The sequence below is a fragment of the Hylobates moloch genome, unplaced genomic scaffold, assembly GCF_009828535.3.
Source record: "Hylobates moloch isolate HMO894 unplaced genomic scaffold, HMol_V3 SCAFFOLD_19, whole genome shotgun sequence".
Taxonomy (NCBI): domain Eukaryota; kingdom Metazoa; phylum Chordata; class Mammalia; order Primates; family Hylobatidae; genus Hylobates; species Hylobates moloch.
In genome coordinates this window covers 38,776,589-38,788,987 of record NW_026652294.1, presented here as the reverse complement: position 1 = coordinate 38,788,987, position 12,399 = coordinate 38,776,589, and the positions used below count along the sequence as shown (strand labels likewise).

Here is a 12,399-nt window from a genome sequence, read left to right as displayed (position 1 = left end):
TAGGATGGAGGGAGGAAAAAGAGAACTTTTCAGGGAAGACAGGGCACATCCTGGGAAGTGAGAACCAGGCAACAGGGAAGGAAACAAGCTGGTTTAATGGAAAGGCAGGACACTGAGTCCTGGAAGAAGAGGTGTGAGGACTGAAGGTTGGCTGAGTCCAAGACTAGAGCACGATATTTGAGAAGTACACACTGGTAAAAAGAAAAAAGGGTCGGGGAGCAAGAGAATGGCCTGATGGAACTGGGGGACTGTGGTTTTTCCAACCGCAGCATCCTGGCCACAGGAACCCTACCTCAGGACCATCATTCTTGAAGACCTCATAGGAGTTGATCATGATGGTCACCACATCCTGGTGCAGGTTCATCAATTTCTGCTGTACAGCTGCCCGATGCTCTCTTTGGTCCTCTTCAAATTCCAGGTCCCTGTATACCCGTTTGCCACTAATGCGTACCAGCAGCGTCTCTGACATCTCTTGGGCTCGCCAGCCAATGGTCAGAGTGGATGCCTTGAACTCATTCACAATCATCTGCACCTAGAGTCAGGCCCCGCCATGGGGGAGTTTCAGCTTGGGAAGAGACCATCCGGACCTCATTCTATCCTCCCACTTGTTCTCCAGCTAGACTGGATGACACACAAAAAAGTCCTTCCCCAAGCAAACTTAATTCTTTTTACACTACCCCCAGGTTTCCCAATCTCTATGCAACACTCGGATATAAATGACCCATCAGCCTTGCAGACCTTTAGGGTCTAAGGACCATAGCCCACCTTGCTGGCATGTATACGGCACTCCGTGATGAAGAAGGCACTGGCCCCCTTCAAGGCCCAGTGCAGTTTCTTGAGTCCCGGGTGGATCTTCTTATCCAGGAACCGAATACGCTCTTTGAATAGGGCCTGCTCATCTGGGGACAGCATGGCAATAATCCTGTGTATAAGAGAGGCCTGGTAGCCAGAGGGGACAAGCCCTGAAGATCTTTCCTCCACATCCAGAAACGGTGAAGAAATCTGAACATTTCTAGACCACTAGTCTAGATTCTAGACTAGTACTTCCAAAAGAACTTTTTGCAATGGTGGAAGAGTTCTCTTAGGCTGGTGCAAAAGTGACTGCCATTTAAGTGATGGCAACAACTGCAATCACTCTGCACCAACCTAATGCAATGTGTGCTGTCCAATACGGCACCCACTCATCGCATATGGCTATGGAGCATTTGAAATGTGGCCTGTAGCAATGAGTAATCAAATTTTTAAGTTTATTTACTTAATTTACATGGAAATAGCCACATGCAGCTAGAGGCCACCGTGTTGGACACTGCAGTTATAGACACCCAAACAAGACTGCTGGTTGCACCTCCTTGGACTTTAACTGGGCTGAGAAAGTTTCCTGCTCTGGTCTGAATGTGTGTGTCCCCACAAAATTTATATGTTAAAATCCCCACTCCCACAGTGATGGTGTTAGGACCTCTGGGAGGTGATTAGGTCATGAGGGTGGAGCTCTCATGAATGGAATTAGTGGCTTCATAAAAGAGGCCTAAGAGAGCTCCCTTGTCTCCTTCCACTATGTGAGGACAGAGCAAGAAGACAGCCACCTATGAACCAGGATGCAGGCCCTCACCAGACACCAAATCTGCTGGTGCCTTGCTCTTGGACTCACCAGCCCCCAGAACTGTGAGAAATAAATGTTTGTTGTTTATAAGCCACCCGGTATATGGCATTTTGTTATAGAAACCCAAACAGACTAAGACAGTACCTAACCCAGAACAAAGCCTCACTCCAGAGAGAATACCAAGGCAGTCCAGAAACTGAGGCAGGGATGGGGGCAGCAGGGCCTTAGTTCAATGAGTCTGATGTTATTCTGTGCACATAATCCTAATGCCAGCCCGTTTCATTCCTGGAGAAGTAGCCCAGAGCTACAATATACATGCTACAAATGACCAATGGGGTGGGAGGGGACCTGGTTGGCTTTACTCTCCACTCTGCAGCTAGAAGATAAAACTACAAGGGGTAGGAATAATGATAGGGCCATAAGAGTGGGAGATAATTTTTTTTTTGAGATGGAAAAGATGTAGAGGACAGAAATTATAGAAAATGGACAACATCACAGGGCAGATAAGAGAAAAAGAAGGAATAAAATAGCACCTTGAAGGGCTGCAGTGAGGACTGGAGCCCTACCTATTGTAGTCTCTAGCAACAAGTAGCAGATTTTCACGCAGAATGCGCAGGTCCTCGGCTCGCTCAGCTACGTTCACCACGTAATGGGGCGTCTCAAACAGCAGCCGCTCCCAGTAGTCAATTTCCACAAAGAGAATCAGAAGGGACCTTTGAGAGAGAGAAGCCAGGCAGTGAGGGGGCCGCATGAGGGGATAAACTAGAGCAACAACCGAACAGGTGGAGAGGCTGGGAAGCACGGGGAAATGTCGAGATGAGAGATGAAGCAGAGGCCTGGTATGGTGGCTCACGCCTGTAATCCCAGCACTTTGTGGGGCCGAGGCAGGCGGATCACTTGAACTCAGGAGTTTGAGACCAGCCTGGCCGACACAGTGGAATCCCATCTCTACAAAAAATATAGAAATTAGCTGGGCACAGTGGCGTGCACCTGTAATCCCAGCTACTCAGGAGAATGAGGCACAAGAATCGCTTGAGCCTGGGAGGCAGAGGTTGCAGTGAGCTGAGATCGCACCACTGCACTCCAGCCTGGGTGACAGAGCAAGACCCTGTCTCTAAAACAGTAATAATTATAAATAGAAATAATAGAAAATATGCCATTAATAATTTTTATATTGATTGACGTTGGAATGATATTTGGGGAATGTTGCATCAAGTATTAAAATGAATTTCACTGGGGCCAGCCACAGTGGCTCACACCTAATCCTAGCACTTTGGGAGGCTGAGGTAGGCGATCGCTTGAGCTCAGGAGTTTGAGACCAGCCTGGGCAACATAGTGAGACCCCCAACTCTACAAAAAATCAAAAATTAGCCAGGCATGGTTGTGTGAGCCTCTGGTCCCAGCTAACTCTGGGAGGATTGCTTGAGCCCGGGAGGTTGCAGTGAGCCAAGATCGCACCACTGCCCTCCAGCCTGGGTGACAGCTAGATTCTGTCTCAAAATAAATAAATAAGTTAATTAATTCACTTGTTTCTTTTTTTCAAAATTTTTTTTAGATCGAGTCCCACTCTGTCACCCAGGCTGGAGTGCAGTGGCACAATCTCGGCTCACTGCCACCTCTGCCTCCTGGGTTCAAGCAGTTATCCCACCTCAGCCTCCCAAGTAGCTGGGATTATAGGTGCCTGCCACCACACCTGGCTAATTTTTGTATCTTTAGTAGAGATGGGGTTTTGCCACGTTGGCCAGGCTGGTCTCAAACTCCTGACCTCAGGTGATCCACCCACCTCAGCCTCCCAAAGTGCTGGGATTACAGGCATGAGCCACCACTCCTGGCCTTTTTTTCTTTATTAAATAAGATATCAGTCAGGAGGCTGAGGCAGGAGAATCGCTTAAACCCGGGAGGTGGAGGTTGCAGTGAGCCAAGATCACGCCATTGCACTCCAGCCTGGGCAACAGAGACACTGTCTCAAAAAAAAAAAAAAAAAGAGATACAAGGCAATTTTAAATTGCATATGAAGCCTTCATCTTAAGTGTCCTTTGCCACCTCATATCCAGTGGCCTCCTCCTTCCTACTCCAGCTGCCATTCCCATGACACACCCTGAAGCTTGCTGTTCACAACCGCTCCACATCTGAGACAACCCACTCAGACCTCCTGCTCCTGGGGCCCACCTTCCTCCCCTGCATCCCAGCATTGGTCCTCAAGTTCTTCCAGCCTACTTATTTTTCAGGCCACTGACCCCTGGTCCTCCTTCCTGTTAACCCCCTCCCTACTTCACTTCCTCCTCCACAGACCTTGGTATCCTGTATTTTAGCCACTCTCTTGCCAGTCCTTACTCACTTTATCTCATTCTTTAGTCTAAACCTCCTGACAAAACGCCAGTGCTGGCTAAGTCCGACCATCCTCCCCTCGAGTCCCTGTGGGAAAGGCTGGAGAAGGTCACATGACCACACAGCTTGGCACCACCGTGACTCACGGTCACCTGTCCCACCTGGGTTCTCCAGGCTGCATCCCTGTTCCCTAGCCTGCCCTCCCTCCTGTTCTCACAAGTCACTACCTGCAATCCTTTCCACTCTTCTCAAACCTGGTCTTCCTGTCGCCCTCTCTGCAGAAAGCCTCACCTCCTACATCACAGAAATAAAAGGCCATCAGGGGAGAACTCCATCCACTTCCGGCTGTAAAACGTATACACTTACCTGTTTCCACGCTACAATTTCTCCCATTTATGATAGGAGAGTCCCTCCTCCCACCCAAGCCTAACCCTTCTTCCTGGGCTGCCTATTCTTTTTTTTTTTTTTTCTGTCTCAGGCTTATTTGTACAAACAGCACAGGAGGACCCCAGCCCCATGCAGACGGCAGCCCGGGGTGGGTGGCACCTGTCCTTCTGTCCTCACGTTGGCAGACAGAGATATCTACTCTGAAGCCTTTGTAGGGCCCTGGGCAGCTTTGGGAGCCTGAGCTGGAACTGAAGCTGGAGCTGCGGCCTGGGCTTTGGTTTGATCCTTGGCCTTGGCCTTTGGCCGGCACAGCCTGCGCCCCTTGGCCATGCGGGCACGAGCACGCTTCCCAAGGTTGGGGTGGGCAATGTAGACAAGTCGATCAAATTTATGGCTGACACCCTTTGGGATCTTGGGCTTAATCTCCTTGGGCTTTACGAGGGTCTTGAGCGCCTCGGCATGTGCATTCATGGTCTTGGCTTTGTTGGCCTGCATCTTCTTTAGGCCCTTCTTGTTGTGCTTCTTGGCAAAGTGCATGTTCCTCAGGAACTCGGGGTCCACCCCCTTAAGAGATTTGTATCTTTGCGATCGGGGTTTCTTGATACCATTTCTGTGCCATTTTCAGGACTGGTTGTGTGTGGTGTGGACTTGGCCATGTCTGCACCTTAAGCCACGGCTCCCGAAGTGCCTAGAACCGGAAGCCTGGGCTGCCTATTCTAGTATAACTTCCTTTCCCTTTCAGATGCCCTCTTCCAGCTCTCCTATACCTTCAATCTACTAGTTCCTCACCATCACTTAAGTTTGGCCAAGTTTCTACAATCTCAAATGGATAAAAAACAGCGCCCCTTCAACTCCTATCTTTCTTCAGGTGCCATACCCTATCCTCCCCTTCACGGCCTGCCTGCTTTAAAGAATGTCATCCACAGATCCCCATCACTTCTTTTCTTCCCATTCCCTCCTTGTCCCTGAGATCTGGCTCTCACTCCACCCATCAAATGCCCTCATCAAACTCACCAAGCATCCCCTAGCATCAACCCCATGGATGCTTCCCAGGCCTTATCCTCCTTGATCTGCCAGTAGGTTGGTTGGTTGGTTTGTTTTTGAGATGGAGTCTCGCTCTGTCGCCCAGGCTGGAGTGCAGTGGTGCAATCTCGGCTCACTGCAACTTCTGCCTCCCGGTTTAAGTGATTCTCCTGCCTCAGCCTCCTGAGTAGCTGGGACTACAGGCACCCACCACCATGCCCAGCTTATTTTTGTATTTTTAGTAGAGACAGGGTTTTGTCATTTTGGCCAGGCTGGTCTCGAACTCCTGACCTCAGATGATCTGCCCGCCTTGGTCTCCCAAAGGGCTGGGATTACAGGCGTGAGCCACCGCACCCGGCATGCCTGTAGGTTTTAACATCGTGGTGGACTACATCCCACTTTCTTCAAACGCACTCTTTTCCCTGGCTTCTGGACCACGGTCCTCTTTTCTGCCCTTCCTTTCAGTGGAAGTATCCTCCTCTCTCCAGCATCCCCTGTAAATATCATTCAGCTGGGCACTGGGGACACAGTAAAGAGTCTGCTTTCCTTGCAGCTCCCTTCAATGCGGACTCCCCGAGGTTCTTCACATCCAGCACACTCCCCCTTGGTCATCTCCTCCACTCCACGGCTTCGGCTGCCTTTGGAAAGCTGATGATCCCCAAACCTGCACGGCTAACCTGAGCTCCGGGCTTGGTTGTGCAACTGTCTACTAGATAGCTCTGCCCTGCTTGCTTGTCCACAAGCACCTCAAACTCCATGTGTCTAGAAACAAGCACATCATCTTCTCTGCAAACTTGGAGCTCCTGTCTCAGGGAGGGACACCATCCCACCACCTACACCAGAAGCATGCATCCTTCCTCGGCCTCACTTTCCGACATCCAACCTCCTTCTGTTTTTAATATGCTAAAGCAAAGTTCAGAAATTCAGACACCTACCTCCAAGGCAAGTGTGGCTCAAGTGTGATGATAAATGGCAACTGACGCTTGGCCTTAAAGTTGAGCTGAAGAAGGCATGCTCCCCCTGAGAAAGCCACACTCCACGCTCCAGGCAATTGTTGCCATCTGGAAATGTGGGCCCAGAGTGGCTGCATTTTCTGATTTTTCAAGAGAGGCCAGAAATTGGTTTTTCACGTAAAATCTTCTGAATTTTAAGTGCTAACAACAATTCACCTGAAAAATAATTATTCAGTGGCCAGGGGGGAGAGGCTTTAGGACTCCTGGCAATCCTTGACTTGGGCAGTAGTTTGCAAGGGTGTTTTATTTTGTGTTATTTTATAGTGATTTGTTAGTTAAACTGAACATACAACTTTTTTTCTTTTTTGAGACAGAGTCTCGCTCTGTCGCCCAGGCTGGAGTGCAGTGGCGTGATCTCAGCTCACTGCAAGCTCTGCCTCCCGGGTTCACGCCATTCTCCTGCCTGAGCCTCCCGAGTAGCTGGGACTACAGGCGCCCGCCACCACACCCGGCTAATTTTTTGCACTTTTAGTAGAGATGGGGTTTCACCGTGTTAGCCAGGATGGTCTCGATCTCCTGACCTCGTGATCCACCCACCTCGGCCTCCCAAAGTATTGGGATTGCAGGCATGAGCCACTGCGCCCGCCTGAACATACAAGTTTTAAGTATATCTCTGTGTATGACATGTTTCATAATAAAAATGTTTTTAAAGGAAAAAATAATTTTAAACATATTTGTAAAAGTTGCTGGATACAAAATTAATTTATAAAAATCAAAGTTCTCAATATAAAAACTGTAACTTGTTAGATATTATCATCAAGAAAAGAGACAATAACAATTAAAACAACAAAAATAAAATACTAAAAATTCATCAGAAATTGTGTGTGTGTGTGTGTGTGTAAAGTGACTTGGGGGAAAAGGCAGAACTTAAATAAATTGAAAGAAAAAACACTGTTGACTGGGCACGGTGGTTCACACCTGTAGTTTCAGCTACTTGGGGGGCTGAGGCGGAAGAGGATCAATGTGCCCAAGAGGTCCTAGCTGCAGTGAGCTGAGATCGTGTCGCTGCACTCCAGCCTGCATGACAGAACAAGACTCAGTCTCAAAACACACACACACACACACACACACACACACCCCACACAACTATTCTTGGAAAGACTGAAGATCATAAAGATATTCTTCTAAAGTTAACCTATAAATTTAACCAAATCTCTACTCCTATAAAAATAGGAATGAGACTATTTTTGGAACTAAACAAATTGATTCTAAGATTCTTGTGGGAAATAAATATTAAATATAGCTAGGCAAACTCTGAAGAAAGAAGAGTAATGAGGACAATAATTACAACAGTTTGGTTCCTGCACATGAATAGACAGATACCAGAATAGTGAATCCCAAAATAGACACAAATATACTCGGGAATTTGTTACTATAAAGATAGTAGTTCACTAAATGAGATTGGGTCAACTCTAAATGAGATGGCTCTAGCCATCTGGAAAAAACAAACAAACAATGAAATACAAAACTCAATTTGAATCTGCACCTCTTTCTCTACACCAAAATAAATTTCAAATGGATCAAACATCTAAATGTAGAGAATAAAATCATAAAATACCAGAAGAAAATATGGAATATTTTTTAAAATTAAAAAAAAAAGTCTTGGCATGGTGTGGTGGCTCATGCCTGTAAGTTCAGCACTTTAGGAGGCCAAGGTGGGTGGATCATTTCAGGTCAGGAGTTCGAGACCAGCCTGGCCAACATGGTGAAATCCCATCTCTATTAAAAATCCAAAAATTAGCCAGAAATCGCTTGAACCCAGGACGCAGAGGTTGCAGTCAGCCAGGATGGTGCCACTGTACTCTAGACTGGACAACAAGGCAAGACTTCACCTCAAAAATAAATAAATAAATAAATAACTTGATTTTTTTTAATCTGCAGGGTTTTTAAAATAAAATTGCACTTTTTAATCACAAAAGATAAACATTCCCACGACCTAAAGATATGCTCAAGAAACTTTGCATTCTAAATACTGCTGAAATGTTATTTGGAAAGAATACTGAGGTGAAAATTCTAGAATTTTTTTAGTCTTTTCTACAGGCAAGCACTGAATTAACAATACTGGAGATAATAACACATTTCAAACTTCGCAAAGGATTGTGTTTTTACCGTCCTTATTGGAGAAGAATCCTCCAAGAATGAAAGGATTTTCAAGTGCTCACTTATTTGTGATACAGGCTTTAAGAGATTGTGGAAGAAGAAATGCTGTTTTTTCAAACCCTGAAGATCTCCACTAACGTATGTGGTATTTTTAAAACTGCTAAAATTTCTTCAAAGTGAGTAAGCCTCTCGAAAGTATAAATGAGCAATGCATCACCAGGCATTTAAGGAAAGCCTCCAAAGTAAAAGAGAGAGGCCAAAGCCAAAGACAATTACTATAAATCAGCTAGAATTCCAAACCCAGCCAAATGTACAACAAGCAGAGGGCAGGAAAACAATTGTCAATCACACAAAAACTCAAAAGATTTACCTCCCGTGCACCGTTTCATAGGAAGCTACTAATGGATACACACCAACAAAACAAAGGCATAAACCAAGAAAGAGGAACACAAAGGAAATATGAAATCAAATAAGGAAAGAGGCTGAGGGAAGTCCCAGGGTAACTGCTTTGTAACAGGCCTTGAAAACGACACCAGTTGGACAGAAGCAGGAGGACAGGGGAAAAACAGATCTAAGAAAAACATTGAAACCAATACCCAGCATGTCAGATTGTGAGGAAAAATACTACTCAAAGGGGTTTATTGGTTGGTTTGGAAGACCTAGTGATAGTGAATGCTGCGCTAACAAAAATAATGAGGTGGCTGGCCACAGTGGCTCACACCTGTAATCCCAGCATTTTGGGAGGCCGAGGTGGGTGGATCACCTGAGGTCAGGAGTTCGAGACCAGCCTGGCCAACATGGTGAAACCCTGTCTATACGAAAAATACAAAAAATTATCCGGGCATGGTGGCAGGCACCTGTAACCCCAACTACTCAGGAGGCTGAGGCAGGAGAATCGCTTGAACCTGGGAAGCAGAGGTTGCGGTAAGCCAAGATCACGCCACTGCACTCCAGCCTGGGCAACAAGAGCGAAATTCCAATCTCAAATAATAATAATAGTAATAATGATAATAATGAGGTAATTTTTCTTTTTTTGAGGCAGAGTCTCCCTCTGTCGCCCAGACTGCAGTGCAATGGTGTGATCTTGGCTCACTGCAACCTCTGCCTCCTGGGTTCAAGTGAGATTCTCCTGCCTCAGCCTCCCGAATAGCTGGGATTACAGCTGTCTGCCACCATGCCCAGCTATTTTTTGTATTTTTAGTATAGACGGGGTTTCACCATGTTGGCCAGGCTGGTCTCGAACTCCTGACCTCAGGTGGTCTGCCCGCCTCGGCCTCCCAAAGTGCTGGGATTACAGGCACGAGCCACCACGCCCGGCCTAATAATGAGGTAATTTTAAATTCCAAATAGAGCAAAACATCGTACAAGCAAAAGAAGAACTATAACAATGTAAAATTACTCAACTCAGCAGTAAACAATCCTAACAGAGTTATAATAAGATAAGCCCTAAGCATCAATGTAACAAAAAGTTGTGTTATAATGATATGGGGAGAATGGAAGTGTGTGAATACATATGGAAACATTTCTAGTAGCATAAACATATTGTCATGTCCTTCAAACTGGATGTCTTGGATTTGTCACTGTTGATAAACATCTGAGCAAGCCTACTTGGGCATGTACGCTGGCCAATGTTGCACCAAAACAAATTCTTCATTCTCTCATCTTGGCAAGATTTTCTTTCATTTCATTTTATATTTTATTTTTTTATTTTATTTTTTTTATATTTTATTTTATTTTTTTTTTTATTTTATTTTATTTTTGAGATGCAGTTTAGCTCTTGTTGCCCAGGCTGGAGTGCAATGGCGCGATCTCGGCTCACTGCAACCTCTGCCTGCCTGATTCAAGCAATTCTCTTTCCTCAGCCTCCTGAGTAGCTGAGATTACAGACGCTCGCCACCATGCCCAGCTAATTTTGTATTTTTAGTACAGACAGGGTTTCTCCATGTTGGTCAGGCTGGTCTCGAACTCCTGACCTCAGGTGATCCACCCGCCTTGGCCTCCCAAACTGCTGGGATTACAGGTGTGAGCCACCGCACCCAGCCTAGGCAAGATTTTCAAGATAACTTTAAGGCAAATTATCCAAGTTTAATATGTCAGTTAACAGGATGAATTCAGACAATACCTTCCTGATGCTGAGCTGAAAATCCTGGGAGAACCTTTGAATGATGTTCAGTCTTTAACAGAAGTTTGTCAAGAAATTTCCAGAATGCAAATTTTATTTTATTGACAAATATCAGTTTTTCTTTAAAAAAAAAAAAAATCTATTTGGCGGGGCTGGGCAAGGTAGCTTAGGCCTGTAATCTCAACACGTTGGGAGGCTGAGGCGGGTGGATGGCTTGAACTCAGGAGTTCGAGACCAGCCTGGGCAACATGGTGAAAACCCATCTCTACCAAAAATAGAAAAAATTAGCCGGGCATGGTAGCAGGTGCCTGTGTTCCCAGTGCTCAGGATGCTGAGGTGGGACGGTCGCTTGAGCCTGGGAGGCGGAGGCTACAGTGAGCCAAGATTGCACCAATGCACTCCAGCCTGGGTAACAGTGAGACCTGGTCTCAAAAAAATAAATAAATAAAAATCTGTCTGGGGGATGACTTTTTAAAAATACTTCATAATTTATCTCCAAACAAGTGGTCAGGCAGTAGAGGTAGAAAGGAAAGCCAGTGGAATCGAGTGCTTAGAGCCCACAGCGGGCTGACCTGGGGGTGGGGAAAGGCACTCTATGACCAGGGAAAAAAGAGAGAGAAGCTCTGGGAACAAAAAACAGACCTCAGTATCTCGTCTCCTCCTCTCAGGAAATTCTACTCTGCTCTACACAGGGTGATAACACAGCTCCTTCAGCCAGGGTGTGGATGACATCTGGAATATGTTTGTGTTAAGTGCAATCTGTGAAGCTGTTCTGGCTGTAAAACGTGATAAAAGCCAATTTGGACTTCAGAGTTCAAATATTTGGGATATAGGTGGGATAGCAAAACCTCTTGTGGGATTAAATAAGTGCTATTAGGGACTGGAAGGCTCCAGGACTAAGAGAGCCAGGTAATTCCGAGGAACATCAGAACATTTGAAAGGTCTGCTTATTTCAAGATCTTAACTGGAGCTTGAACACAAAGAGCAAATCTGATAAAGTTATCTTCACTTCCTTGAAGTGTTAATAAGTTTTGGAAGCTGTAACTGACTTGGATTTCTTTACTGGTGATGAGCCCAGACTTTCAAAATCCTTCACTGTGATCATGTTCTTTCCCTTCCATTATTTACTGGATTGAGGCAGTTTTATCTTAAAACCACAAAAATGTAAAGAATCCTATAACATCTCTCTAGAAAACAATCCCCAAAGGACAGAAACAGGTACCTCTTTTGTCTAGAAGACGTGTTTCGCCATTATTTGGATTTCAGATAAACCCACACCATAAATATTTGGCCCAAAGTTGCCTTGATAAGCTCTACTATCAAGATTATGCAAAAGATATTCCAGACAAGAGATGATAATAGCAGACAGAGAAGTTGTCTCCTCGTTTATCCCAACTAGATGGACACTGTGCTCAAATTTCAGTAAACAGCGCTGCAGAGGGAAGGGAACAAAGCGTGGGAAGCGCAGTTGAAATCCACCAGCACAGAATAGTCAAGAACCTTACAGAAACTGTACAATTTACAAGGCCATCAATAGTAGACTGGTTCATTAAATTACAGTACAGCCATACTATGAAATACTGTAAGCCAGGAAAAAGAATTAAGTAATTCTATACATACAGAATGAAAGATGCCCCACACAAATTATTAACCTTAAAAAAAGGCAAGGTGAGACCTGGTGCAGTGGCTCCCAGCACTTTGGGAGGCCAAAGTGGGAGGATCACTTGAGGCCAGAAGTTCCAGACCAGTCTGGGCAACATAGCAAGACCCTGTCTCCACATTAAAAAACAAAAGGCAAGTTGCAAAAATGCTGTTCATAATGTGAT

At 45.6% G+C, this 12,399-nt stretch overlaps 2 protein-coding genes across 8 annotated transcripts in view; both read right to left on the bottom strand.

Annotated features, from left to right (window-relative positions):
* DNAH2 (dynein axonemal heavy chain 2) overlaps nt 1-12,399 on the bottom strand; it is a 118,910-nt gene that overhangs the window by 74,601 nt on the left and 31,910 nt on the right. For 6 of the 7 annotated variants that reach the window (XR_009211092.1, XR_009211094.1, XR_009211093.1 and 3 more), the window contains exons 15-17: nt 2,167-2,313; nt 766-922; nt 293-532 (exon numbers count right to left, since the gene is read on the bottom strand). Coding sequence is in view for 4 of the 7 variants with exons in the window: in XM_058431469.1 (XP_058287452.1) it covers nt 293-532; nt 766-922; nt 2,167-2,313 (544 nt within the window). In the remaining 3 variants the exon portion in view is untranslated. Of the gene's footprint in view, nt 1-292; nt 533-765; nt 940-2,166; nt 2,314-12,399 lie in introns of those variants that run through there. The other variant, XM_058431472.1, reaches the window with a different exon arrangement.
* LOC116459054 (large ribosomal subunit protein eL29-like) lies at nt 4,394-5,039 on the bottom strand. Its single transcript, XM_032139339.1, has one exon. It carries the CDS (start codon nt 4,850-4,852, stop codon nt 4,511-4,513), a length of 342 nt encoding a protein of 113 aa, XP_031995230.1. The 5' UTR covers nt 4,853-5,039; the 3' UTR covers nt 4,394-4,510.